Below are 13,944 nucleotides of genomic sequence, written 5' to 3' on the forward strand. Positions count from 1 at the left end.
CTTTTTCATTTTGTTGATGATTTCCTTTGGTATGAAGAGGTGCTTTATTTTGATATGGTCCTACTTATTAGGTTTTGCTTTTGCTGTCAGATTAAAAAAAAAAAACACACACATATCACCAAGACCAATATCAAGCAATTTACTGCCTATGTTTTCTTCTAAGAGTTTTTTAGTGTCAGGTCTTACTTACATTCAAGTCTTTAATCCATTTGGAGTTAATTTTTGTGTGTATAAGACACTGATCTTGTTTCATTCTTTTACATGTGGCTGCCCAGTTTTCCCAATGCCACTTATGAAGAGAGTGTACTTTCCTTATTGTGTATTCTTGGTTCTTTTGTCATAAATTAATTGGCCACATATATGTGGGTTTATTTCTGGGCTCTCTATTCTGTTCCATGGATCTATGTGTCTGTTTTTATGCTAATATCATACTGTTTTAATCACTTAAATCACTTTAATCACTTTAATCACTTTAGACTCAGCTCGATTTTTATCAAAGATTTCCAGAGGAGGAAAAAAAAAACAGTGTCTCATTTTCTCTAGCTAAAGGACAATGCCCAATTATTATTGCTATTATTATAGCTATTAAAGTTTATACACTGTCCATAATTACAAAATGGCACAGGCTTTTCAGGGCATGGTTCCTGAACTGGTGCCAGCTGGTGAACTGTTTGTTTCTGGTCCATGCTGAGGTAAGTATAGAGCTCAAGAATTGGTGTTTAGAAAATTTCTGGGGCATTTGACACTGCCATAGGACCTTGGTATGGCCTGGTGTCAGAGGGCAGGCCTTGGACCAGTCCGTGGGTTCTCAGACTCGCTTGCTGTGTCGAAGGCAGCTCCAGCTGCAGCTCAGTTGTGTGCTGCAGGACTACACCTCTGTCTACGAGGTCCTGGGGAAAAACAAAATTGGTGCTTCCTCTCAGGTGGCCTAAGCTGGTGGCCTCAAGGCTCAGTCCGACTTTTGAAAACAACTTGGGGAGATTATGTCCTGCTGATGGCAGAACCTGATAAGAGCAGAGTTGGAATGACAATTTGAGTTTACACCTGATGCTTCAGCCATGTCTCATAATAGCCTCAAACCGACAAGGTGCTCAAAAGCTGAGACTAACTGCTAAAGCAAGAGGTGACTAGAGATCCAGCTCAAGATCTTGGGAGGTTTGGGTGGCAACCGTTGCCTTTGCTTACTATGGAAACCTAGTAAGATCCCTGGGAGTGTCTCTGTAGAGGGGAGAAGTGTGACTTCCTATGACTTACAAGAACAGCCAATACCAGACTGGGGCTGGACTGAGGAGTGATGAGATCTGCATTGTTGTATATTTATATTGGAGAATCAAGAAAAAAATGTGTAGAGGCAGAAAGTAGAGAAAGTTTCTCTCATGTACTGTTTTAGGGTGCCCACCATATTGTAAGCACTGTTCTTGGTCCCAAGAATACAGACTACTTGGTTACATACTTGTTTTTAGAGGTTTATAATCTAGTGGGAGGGACAGATGACCCAAAAGACACCTTCTGTCATCATATAATATATGCTATTATGTAATACAGATGTAATATGTAAAATATAATATCTGATATAATCATATATGTAATTTTCAAGTGGTCCTAAGAGTAAGGAAGAGAAATAAAGAGAGGGGACAGAGCTGCAGAGAGAAGGCTGTCTGAGGAGGTGACATTTGAGCAGAGCAGAGACTTGATCACAAAAGGGCTTGATGGAAGGTGTGATAGAGAGGTGGTGGCCAAGGGGCAAATATGAGAGTGACACATTGTTAGGAAACCAAGAAGAGCTTAGTCAGGGAAGTGACTAACCCCAGGGGTTAGGCTAGGTGCCATGGGGAACTGGGACATGAGGTTGTAGGCACAGACAAAAGTAGACAGGGAGTGTTCCATACTTGGGAACCCCAGGCTGTGTAAGGTATTGAGCAGAATGAGGTGTATGTGTCTAGGGGTGTGGTGGGGAGTATTTGAACAGACACTGGAAAAGAAAGCAAGAAAAGCATTACATGCGATGCGAAGTTGTTTGAACTGTACCCTGAGGGGAACAGGGAATATGGAGGGAGTTTTAAGCATATGATATGATCGCATTTGCTTTATTTATTTATTAAATGACTTTTTAAAAAAGATTTTATTTATTCATGAGACACAGAGGGCGGAGACGGGCAGAGGGAGAAGCAGGCTCCCTTTGTGGAGCCGGATGCAGGACTCGATCCCAAGGACCCAGGATGATGACCCCAGCCAAAGGCAGATGTTCAAGTCATTGAGCCACCAGGTGTCCCGGCATTTGTGTTTAGAAAGCTCTCTATGGGGGTATGTGAGTGGCTCAGTGGTTGAGGCTTTGCCTTCACTGGGTTGGTGATCCCGGGGTCCTGGGATTGAGTCCAGCATCAGGCTCCCAGCAGGGAGTCTGCTTCTCCCTCTGCTGATGTCTCTGCCCCTTTCTCTGTCTCTCATGAACAAATAAAAAATCATAAAAAAACAACAGCAACATAAAGCTCTCTGTTGGAGCAATAGAAAGAATGCATGGAAGACAGGGTGTGTAGACAAGTGAGGAGGCCACAGGAGAAACCCAGGCAGGAGGGTGTGGACAGAGGAGGGGGAAGATCAGGCACAGGAAAGCATGTGATCATTGGGGTTTGCTCATTCATTGATTGGACACAGTGGGTAAGATAAAGGATTTCTAGGTGTAATAAGAAGTGAATGCTGTTAAACCATCCCGACAAAAGGAAAACTGGAAGCCAAGCAGGGTCAGCTTGGGAAGATGGTGTTTTGGTTTGAATTTGTTAACTTGGCGTGGCTGCAAGACATCCAAGTGGAGGTCCCAACTGAGTAAGCAGTTGGAGATACATGTTTACCTTCCTGTATTGGGATTCACCAATGATGACAATTACTGAATCATTCTATACAGTGAGTTGCAGCAGGATGTCTATGGAGATGATTTCCCACTGCTTGCGTCACATCCTCAAAGTCAAGATGTGCTTGTGGCGATAATTTCTTTAGGACATTGTTGGAAGCATAGTGAATCAGTCCTCTCTGCTATGTTTATGGCATTTGGTGTTCACACATAACAACAGGCACTGTTTTAGGTGCTTTATTTGCAGTGATTCATTTTCCCCCAGAACAACCTGTTAGGCAAGCACTACCAATCATTTTCAAGATGGAGAAGTGAAGGCACAGAGAGGTTAAGTGACTTGCCAAGGTCACAAGCTGCCTAAGTGGCAGAGGGCAGATTCAATCCAGGAAGTTGGGACACAGGGCTTATGCTGGTAACCACAACATACTTGTCCTCAAACTGGAGGTTTTATGGATCCCTACTGTCCTCCTTATCTTTACTGTCCAGGCCTTTTACCATGTCCAGGGAGGAGGGCCAGCAAAGGGTATATCTTTATATCTAGAATATTTTTCCTCTTTAGGGTTTTCTTTTCTTTTTTTTTTTGGTGGCATTTTCAGGAGGAGGATCACACACATGCCCTGTGTCAGCCATTTTGGGTCGAAGTTGTTTACCCGAACACTTGATAACCTAATAATGACAGAAAGAGAGCTCCAGGGAAATAAATAACCCGCCCAGAGTGTGCCATAGGGACTAAGGAGAGCCAGGATTTGTTCTCATAGGCACAGCTCTGGCTGACAGCAGCGCTTTCCAAACTCTGGGCTGCAACCCTTCAGTGGGTTGGGAAGTCAACTTGGTAGGTTGTAACCAGCATTCCTTCCAAATAATGAAAGAGAACAGAATAGAAAAAGATGTGTAGCAGGTGTATTACATGTAATACGTGTAAGTTATGCGTGTAGATATATATTTGGATCATGACATAAGTGTACTTCTTTTGAATGTTTGGAAAATCATGAGCTAGAGCACCCTTTACGGTGCAGTCCCTGGCCAAAAACATACTCACCATAGTACTGTAGTCCTTTCTTATCTGTGGTTTCAGTTACCCATGGTCAACTGCAGTCCAGAAGTAGGTGATGTCGTTGTCAGAAGGTCAGTAGCAGCCTAATGCTATGTCATAGTGCCTATGTCAATCCCTACATGTCATCTCATCACACAGGCATTTTATCATCTCACATTATCACAAGAAGCCTGAGTGCAGGATAAATAAGATATTTTGAGACAGAGACACCACATTAACATACTTTTATTATGGCATGTGTTTGTAATTGTTTTATTTCATTATTAGTTATTGCTTCTAATCTCTTACCATGCCTCCTTTATAAATTAAACTTTATGATAAGTATGTGTGCATAAAAAAAAACACAGTGTATATAGGGTTTGGTATTTGGTATTATCTGTGGTTTCAGGTATCCATTGGGGGTCTGAGAACATACCCCCTGTGGATAAGGGGGTGCTATTATATTTTCTTCTCTAATTAACTGATAAAAGCGTACGTTTGCTACTTCAACTACAAACATATTTGCATGTGCATTGGCACTAAATATGGTATACCTGCTGATCTGAAGGTTGGACCAGAAACCTGAGCTAGCTCATGATTTAGGGAGTTGGTGGCGGGTAGATGGTAGGTTGTCAAAGTGGAAGCTTTATCAGGAGACAAAATCACCTGGAGAGAGGATATGAATGAGCAAAGAGAAGAGAGTAGAATCTGGGGAACCATTTACCTTTAAGACAGGAATATTGGAAAAGGAGCTCACAAGACCCGGTCAAAGAGGTGGGAGGAAAACCAGGGTGTTGGCATGGGAACCAAGAGAGGAGAGAGCTTGAAAAGCAAGGAGAGGTTCAAGATCGTCAAATGTGGCAGGAGGTCAAGTTAGGTAAGAGCTGGAAAGCACACATTGAATTGAGCAACATAGGGTTCCTTGGTGACCTTGGTTGGGACCTTTAGTCCAATGGTGGCAGCTGGGCTGTGGCGGACTGGATGGTGAGAGGGGAAGACAGACACATGGGGATGGGCAGCTCTTCCAAAATGTTTGGCAATGAAATGGGGAGGGCAAGAAGCTGTTGGCTAGACAGGGAATAATTGGCTCCTCCAGAAACAAATTTGCTACTAGTGTTACAGAAAGGCAAAATAGTTACAAGCTAGGCTTATGTTAATAGGAAGGTGTGGAATATTTAGTCTCTGTTAGAAGGGATGAGGTGAAGCCATGGATTCCCACCCACTACCCCCATCCTCTCTGAACAGTCGGGTAAGAATTTCTGGTAAGTGCCGAGACAAAATTTTAGAATTGTGACAGTGACTGCTGTTGCTCTGGTTATTCATGTAACAGCTAAGTTTATTTTGGAATTATGATTCCAATTTGTAATGCACAATACAATCAAAATCCCAGAGTTAGGAGGAGAAAAAAAAGGATGAAACAGTAGCCAAAAGAAAAATAACATTGATAGACTATTAACAACATTAGTATTATCACTGCGTAAAGAATAATGAAATAATGGACTGTATTCTGAAAACAGAAAATGCTGTGGGTAACTGATAGAATCCAAAGGGACAGATTAAATTTATTCTACTTTTATGATGAAAACTAGACTTGAAATTATTTTTGATTTGTCTTTTGGTTTTACCACATGTTTGAGAGAATTCAGGTGTGGGTACCCTATCACTGACACTTCCTAGTCAAGATAAGAGTTCTCTGTTTAGGTGTTGTGGGCCTTGGGGACTGTCATTATCACAGCCTCAAGGTAGGTTACGAGGTGTTGCATAATTATTGCGACATCTAGTCTGTAAGGAGTAAGGAAATTTGCATCTGAGTATAAATATTTGTATTTAATCCTTGTTTCCCTGGAGGAATGAAGAAAGCTGGCATCCCTTATAAAGTCACTTTATCTAACAAACTTTGGGCATGTTTTCAGAGATGAAGGAACTATATACAATTCCTAAAAGAAACTTTCTCCAAATCAGAGAGCAATTTAAGCAAATGCAAAGCTACGAAGAAAGGATATTGACGAATCTGCCTTAGGTTGCTTTCACAGCAGTGAGTCATTGCCTTAAGGTAAAAGCTCATTTCTTGTGTTCTCAGACCATTCAATTCACTAAAAGTCAGTCATTGTTTTTGATTAACCAGGATGTGTGAAAAATCTTGTCTAAATGGGTTAGAAATGAAAGTGTTTGCCCTGAACAAAAATGTATAGTCTTGAAGATGAGAAATACGGCTGGTTTTGTTGAACTGAGTCATCTCTGAAAGGGTCTCTGCCTGAGAACAAACCCCTTATTCCCAAGTATTTTGAAACACGAAATTAAAGTGTGTGTGTGTGTGTGTGTGTGTGTGTGTGTGTGTGTCTGTGTGGTGGGCTGTTCACGTCAAGTGTATGTCTTGGGTAGAGCAAGTGGATTTTACAGGAAGAGGGACTTTCATGTTAGTTCAGTTCCTAATTGCAAGTCAAGGTGACTCATTTGGGCAAGTGAAGGTCAATGTATGCATGTATGTAAAGAGACTACTGATTCATCACTGGCTGTTTTTTTACAAGTGAAGATGCCTAAAACCCAAGTTTCTCCTTATTTGTCTCTTAGTGCGTGTCATTTTTGAGGTTGTAAGTGAAAGCTGAGTTTTAAGCACAAAGGAAAAACTATCCTACACAGTGAAGAAAAAAATTGACCCAAGAATTTCTCAGAAAAAAACGTAGTGAATTTTTATAAGTTCTTTGAAGTTGTTCTTGAATGACTGAATTCATTGTCCAAAGACTCAAAGGAGTTGGAATGAGCTGGAGTTTTCTACTCTGCCATTTTCAAAGTATTGGTAGAGCCAGGTCCTAGTGCCAGAATGTGGGAGAGATTTTGAATAGTTTCTCCTTCATTAACTATAATTTTAGCTGTTTTGGTTTTGATTGAAATTATCCTGGTTGGTTCAGTTGGTTAAAGCTGGTGTGAGCTAACTTGGACAAGTGCCAGATGTCTGGAGAGAGACAAGCTTGTTCTGTGTGGGGAGACTGTCACCTATCCCCAGTGCCTTCTATCCTCTTCCTCCTGGCCAACAGAGGTGCTCAACCTCTTGGCTCTGTGTTCTGGATTTAGAACAACCTCTGATGCCCCAGGCAGGTGGGGATGGAGGTGACCTGAAAAATAGTCATCAGTCTCTGGGGGCCAATCATGGTAGTTCTATCTCTGTTGTCTGTGAAAAGTTGGGTGGGGAACCTACCTGAGGACAGTTGGCCACTTCCACGGGGCAGAGATGTGTCAGCCTTGACCCCTTCTCATTGTGCTAGGACTCCAGGGCCCCCACACCAGCCATCCCATTTCACACAGTCCCCCACTAGATCCTTTCCTTTCACTCTTCAGGGACTGCCCTTTCCTGATGATGAGCTTCAGGCATAGGACTCCCTGGGAAAATCTCAGACTCTTGGTGAAAACCTCAAAGGGAAGGAACAATGCTGATCTTAGATATGGGTAAGATATAAGAAATAGTAAAAGGGACTATAAGAGAAAAGAGGGGAACTGAGTGGGGAAGTATTAGGAAGACAAACCATGGTAGACTCCTAAATCTGGGAAACAAAGGGTTGCAGAAGGGGAAGTGGGTGGGGTGATGGGGTGATTGAGTGATGGGCATCAAGGAGGGCAAGTGAGGAGATGAGCCCTGGATGTTATACTATATGTAGAAAAATTGAGTTTAAGTAAAATATTAAACAAAAAATAAATCTACGTAGAGCAGACCTGCGCACAAAATCTAGGTTGATCTCAGAGCCAGAAAAGCTGGGGAGAAAGTTGCTGGTTACTTCTTTTATTTCACTTTATGGCAGTTGGTCTAGAATCCCACATAGAATCCTCTGTACCTTAGAAAACGTTCAGAAGAAATGAACTTTATCTATTTTACCTCTGAGAAACTTTTTTGAGTGGCTGCCAGTAAACCTCACCAGCTTTTTCAAGAAGTTCCTAAAGGCTACTTACTGTATTTGAGCATCTTTGTGGTTTCTTTCAGTTGCCTGCACAGAAATGTAATGTTACGTACAAGGGACATACATTAGTGTCTCCCTATAATGTTACACACATACACATGCTGTTTTCTGTTTACGGCTTCCCTCCCCACCTCTTTGCCCTTAACCTTATAATAAGCTCATTCATTTGTAACTCTACTTGGCTGCATGATTTTAGAGTAGATTAGTGCAATTGCTTTTCCCTGGTAAAAAGAGGTAGCTTGGCAGTGGTATTGAGGGGGAGGAAAGCTGGCTAGCCGGGGAATGCAATACTAGAAATGCAAGACCAGTACATAGCACTGACTCCTTTAGAGAAATGTTTGTTGTCTGTAGAGAAATAACCCCAGCCTCTTAGCCGAGCGACGGATCAAGCCTTCAGTCCTTTAGATATAAAGATACATTAATAAACAGACACTTTGCGAGGAGAGAAAAACTGGTCTGAAGGGAATTTCTCAGGCTTTTTGATTGTCTGATTGCACAAACATCGCCTAGTCCATTTTTCTCACAATCCGAGAGAGGAAGTGGCATGAATGGGAATGTGTTTGGAGCTGGGGGGTGGGGACAGGAGGGAGAGAGACGCCCCCCCCGCCCCCGCCCCCGGCCCCGGCCCCGGCCCCCATCCGAAGAGGTTCCCCGGGAACCTGCGGCTCGGCCCCTCCGCGGCCCCTGCGCCCCGCAGCGCTGTGCCCGGGCGGCTGGGGGGGCGGGTGTCGTGCGCCCCGGGGCAGCGGCGCGCGGGGGGCGCAGGGGCGCGTCTCCGGGAGGAGAGGCCGCGGCCACCGCGCGGGGCCACCGCCCGGCCCCGAGCCAAGCCCGTCCTCTCCGGGGTCCACACACGGGCGGCCGCGCGCGCCTCCGCGCACACACGGCCGCCTCCGCGCGCGCCTCCCACGCCCCGGGCCGCGGGCCTGCCGGGCGCCAGAGCCCCCCTCCCCCCCGCCCCCGCGGGACGCCGAGGGTCCTCCGCGGCGTCTTTAAGGCCGCCGTCCCCGCCCCGCCTCTCCCCCGCCCTCCCCGCCCGTCCTCCTCGGAGCCGCAGCTCCTCCCGACCTCCCCTGGAGCGGGGCTGCCGGGCGTGCGCGGCGCGCGGAGCAGGTGCGGCCGAGCCCGTCGCATGCCGCTGCCCGGCCCGAGGTGCTAGCGGCGCCGCGCGCGCTCTGCCCCGCTCCTCCGGGCCGCACTCGGGCTCCGGCGCGCGGGGACATGTCGGTGGCGACGGGCGGCAGTGAGGCGGCCGGTGGGGCCGGCGGCGGCGGCGGCGCGCGGGTTTTCTTCCAGAGCCCCCGGGGCGGCGCCGGCGGCAGCCCGGGCTCCAGCAGCGGCTCAGGCTCCTCCCGGGAGGACTCGGCGCCCGTGGCCCCGGCGGCCGCTGCGGGGCAGGTTCAGCAGCAGCAGCAGCAGCAGCGGCGCCACCAGCAGGGAAAAGTGACAGTGAAATACGATCGCAAGGAGCTTCGGAAGCGGCTGGTGCTGGAGGAGTGGATCGTGGAGCAGCTGGGTCAGCTGTACGGCTGCGAGGTAGCCGAGCGCGGGGCCGGGAGGGTCGGGGCTCCCTCGCCCCGCGGTGCCCGCACCGGGGTGCTCCGGGGCTCGGCTCTCGGGTGCGCACCGCTGCCTCCTGGGGACCCGGCGCGGGGAGCGAGGCGCAGGCGTCCTCTCTCCGGGGTGCCCCCTGGCGCTGGGGCGCGACCGTCGGGAAGCTCCTGTCCGGGTGCAGATGCCGTGTGCCCGGCGAGCCGTGCCCCCTGGATGGCTGCGGGGAGCACTGGGTCTCGCTAAGCGCATTGCTTTTCTCAGAGCCCGGGGCGCTTCTAGGCTCCAGCTGCAGCTACACGCAGCGGAGCTCGGGAGGGCTCACCCCAGCGGCGCCTAACCCCAGAGCAGTCCTCCCTGGCGAGGTCTTGGCCGTCCTGATTTTTGTGGGGAGGGAACGGGGAAGGGACCTGTAAGCTGCCTAACGGAGAGGAGAGGCCCAGGGGATCTCAGAGGACCCCTGGATTCCTGAAATTCTATATCAAAATCATGAGATGAGAGCGTTCCCTTTTGCAGCCAGCCCCGACGCGTGTCCCCATAATTCATCCTTGCATTTACCCAAGCTGGGCTTGGTAAACCGGCTTTGTTGGGCTTTGTTGAGGCAGCTTTCTTTTCTTTTCTTTTTTTTTTTTTCCTGGCCGAGCTCGGTTGCTCCCATTGATGGGCGCAGAGTGAGAGCCTTTGGCAAACCTGGAAGGGGGCCTGGGTGAAAGGAAGGTAGCTCTGTGGGTGGTGTGCTGGATGCCCGGGATCCACCGGCTTCCCCTCCGCCCGCCCCGACAGCGTGACTTCCCACGGTTCAGGGGCTAGGGTTCGCGCTCAGGTCCGACGGACGCGTAGATGCCTGATGTTAGGAGAAATATTTAGAATAAGCCGTAACAAACGCCTGCTAGAAAAATGATCGAAGCCAAAATGATTCCCCAGGAGAGTCTTTAATAACAGCGATTCTGAATGAAGTATTGTACTTCTCTTAAGGGCGTGGAGTTTGGGAAGGGTGGGAGAATGAAGGGAATTAATAATTAAGGATATAGCTTCTAAGTTATAGCCAGGTTTGTGTCCATACAGCTGTTAAGCCGTTCAGCAAAAAATGAAAGCCAGATGAACTCATTGGCTTTTCTACTGGTTTGGGGTATTCTGTTTTTCACACATTTTATAGCCTATTGTGAACACATCCTTTCCTTAATATTCTCATTGCACGAGGCAACAGCATCCTTATTAGGGACTACTGATGAATGATTAGGATATAATGAAGCTTGGCTATATGACTAATGGGCTTGTAAAAATATGTTGTTTCTCCAGCCTGGCTCTTCCAAAAAGCCATTTTAATTGCCTAAATAAAAACTGGCCAACATAGGAAATGTTCCTGGGATTTTTTTTTTTAATGGGAAGTTGGCGAAACTCTTTCAAGAAACACTGCATTTGATTTAGATGGGATTGCTGTTGGGTGGATGGATGTGCCCAGTCTTGCCTCTGTAGAGTCCAGTTCATTGTCATTTATTTCACACTGACCTTTATACTCCATTTTGGATTTGGAGAAGATTTAATAGAAAAACTACTGTTGAAATTAACAGCACTTTAGCAGTCCTCCTTTTATGGGAGACTAATTAGGTGTAGTTGCGAAAACTAGAGAGTTCTGGCCCCTTAGCAGGTTGGCAAATCAAATATTTGAAAAATTCTTCAGAATAATTGGGAGAAATGGTAGATTGGATGTTCACTAAATTGAACATGAGGTTAGGTACATATTTTAAAGGGCAAACATGACCTTGAATCTTTTCCTTGTGCATCTCTTCTCCTATTTTAGACCTTCTGACGTACAGCAAACAACTAGAGATATGAGAGAGGGCTATGTGCTGCCAGCATGTCATTACGATGTGGCAAGTGTTTCTCTTCAAGTTGTTTGTCATTTTAGGTTGAAGGGATATTGGTCATTGAGAAGGTTGTTGGCAGTTTGTAATTACCAAGCTGATGATACATCTTACTTTAATGATAAAAAATGTGTGGACTTGTAAGTAGCCATATAAAGAATTATTTTCTTCCATCTATTTCTCCACTGGGGGGGCTCTATTTTTAGCTTAGCTTCTCTGGTCTGGTAGCCTTTCCTTGCTGATGGCTTCCAGCATGTCAGCCTTTACTTTCTTAATCAAGAAGGACCTACCCTGGCTAATAGCGCTGAATCTCATGCATATAAAGGGTAGGGAATGTTCCTTTTACACTTAAAATTGGTAATGTCAAATTTTTATGGCATGCAATTGAAACAGAAAGCAAATTTGCCAGACTTCAAACTGGCCAGAGGCCTGAGCTTTCTGCCAAGTTGGGGGAGATGATGAACCCATATTTAATTTCAGAAGAACTTATATTAGGCAGGTCAGCAGTTGGATGACTTGTCCTTTTTAGAATGGAAAATAGTGATCTTTTGGAGAGGCATAAAACATGATATTTAAAATTAGGAGTAGGAAAGAAGAAGTACACAGAATAAGTTTCTAGCTGTGGTCTTATCTAGAAGTTTGCAGTGACCAATTTTGTATGGAGAATAATACAAAGACAGCATCCGTGGAGCAATTATTAGGTGCTGTTCTCACAGTCTGTATGGACTAATTGATTTAGTCTTTGCAACAACTTTATGAAGGGTGCTGTTGTCTCTGCTTTCCAGACCAAGAAACTGAGACACACAGTAAGAAGAGGCTTTCCCAAGCTCGCTGAGTTGGTGAGGGCAGGGTGTGGGAGTGGGAGTGGGAGTATGAACCATGGCAGTGTGGCTCTGAGCCCATATGCTAACCACCGGGCCTGCCTCTTAAGTTTGCAAGGTCCGTGCAAGAGAACACACGGAGGCCCACATAGCATATGCCTAAATATCTATAAATAATGAATATGTAATAAGCATTAGAAAAAATTTATTCTCTCTACCTGCCTTGAAATGATATCTCATAGTGGTCTGGAAGGCTAGGTTTGACTTATGAATGCTCAAACTTCCCAGAGCTCAAAGCTGGAATGTAGAGCTGGAGAATCCTGTGGTCTAGGGTCTGCTTCCTTTTCTTCCCACCCATGGTACAGTCTCACCTGGTGAAGAGCATTTTGTCCACTTGCATACCCAATCTCTGTCTATACCCTTTGTCACCCCTCAATCATACCTTTGCCTCAGACCAGTGGTAGAGGCCCCCTTGGGAGGACAGATCTGGGAGGAGCCTGTTCATGTCCTGGAAGTGGCTTCATATTGGATCAGGAAACTTTGGGGATCTGCAGCAGAGCCTAAAACCAGACAGAGGAACAGTAGTTTTGGTTGGGTGGGTCCAGTCGGTCATAGGACATCTGCAGGAAGATGGGTGTGGGAGAATTAGGGCTTAGGACCATGGCCCTCCTTACCCAGTCTAAGGGCAGGATCGCTGAACACCACATCAAGTAGCCTTTTGGATATAGAGATAAATGTTTTTATAAATTCTAAAATGCTTAGTTGTGTTTATAGTTCTCCATTTCATCTTCTTGTATAGATAAATTTTCAGCTAGAGATTTGGTTATAATGGAACTGTTAGGATGAATCTATATCCACATTTAAGAATTTCTGTTTTAAGAAAGAGATTTTCATATCTCTTCCAAACCCAGACAGTTTTTAAGAGCATTTGGAATCTGGCATAGTGTCTACTTTGACAAGTATTGCAAGATGGCTTACTGGATAAGTCATATCATTTTTTCTCATCTTGCCCCAGCATCAAAGATAACATCTGTACTTCCAGTTTTGCAATTTGATTTGCTTTGGAAATAAAAGCCTGTTGTTAACCTCAGATTATTAAAATGCCTGTAGCAGCCTCACCGTAAATAGACTTGTGTGCTGAGGGCATTTCCTGGGTTATCCTGAGGGTCCAGTTAGGAGGGCTTTCCTTTTGTGGCAGCTGTCTGCATTTTAAAATGTGGTTTCTGGCGTATGATACCTTTTTATCTTCCCTGACTCCCTGTCATACTCATTCTGTAGGTCATGTTTTTCCAAATTTTTTGATGGTGAGCCTAGTAAGAAATACCCTTTAGATTGCTGCCGGACTCACAGACACATGGATTCACAAAGCACCACTTAATATTACTATGTATTCTAAAGAAAAAATTACAAAGGTAATACAAAATATGACTTTATTAATGCTTAAATACTATGTTCTGTTCTATTTCATTTTCCAGAATTGCTGGTTGTGACCCTCTAAATTGGTTTCAGGGATGCCTGGGGGGCTCAGTCACTTAAGTTTGGCTCAGGTCATGATCTCAGGGTTATGGGATTGAGCCCTGCATCTGGCTCTGTGCTGGGCGTGGAGCCTGCTTAAGATTCTCACTCTCACTCTGTCCCTCCCCCCAGCTCATGCTCTCTTTCTCTCTAAAAATAAATAAGTAGATAGATTTCATAACACAAGTTTGGACAGTGGCATGCAGTTTTAAAGATACCCCTCCAGAGGCTCAGTCGGTTAAGTGTCCTACTCTTGATTTCAGCTCAGGTCATGGTCTCAGGGTCATGAGATCTAGTCCCAAGTTGGGCTCTGTGCTTAGCGGGGACTCTACTTGAGATTCTCTCTTTTTCCCTCAGCCCC

At 45.7% G+C, this 13,944-nt stretch overlaps 1 protein-coding gene across 4 annotated transcripts in view; it reads left to right on the plus strand.

Annotated features, from left to right (window-relative positions):
- Nucleotides 1-8,927: 8,927 nt before the first annotated feature.
- The window catches only part of PPP1R14C (protein phosphatase 1 regulatory inhibitor subunit 14C), an 86,534-nt gene continuing 81,517 nt past the window's right edge, over nt 8,928-13,944 (plus strand). The window contains exon 1 of one of the 4 annotated variants that reach the window (XM_077896664.1): nt 8,928-9,367. In XM_077896664.1, the coding sequence (XP_077752790.1) occupies nt 9,053-9,367 (315 nt within the window). In that variant the 5' untranslated portion in view covers nt 8,928-9,052. The remainder of the gene's footprint in view (nt 9,368-13,944) is intronic. The other 3 variants (XM_077896644.1, XM_077896659.1, XM_077896655.1) reach the window with 3 other exon arrangements.

This window comes from Canis aureus, chromosome 1, assembly GCF_053574225.1.
Source record: "Canis aureus isolate CA01 chromosome 1, VMU_Caureus_v.1.0, whole genome shotgun sequence".
Taxonomy (NCBI): domain Eukaryota; kingdom Metazoa; phylum Chordata; class Mammalia; order Carnivora; family Canidae; genus Canis; species Canis aureus.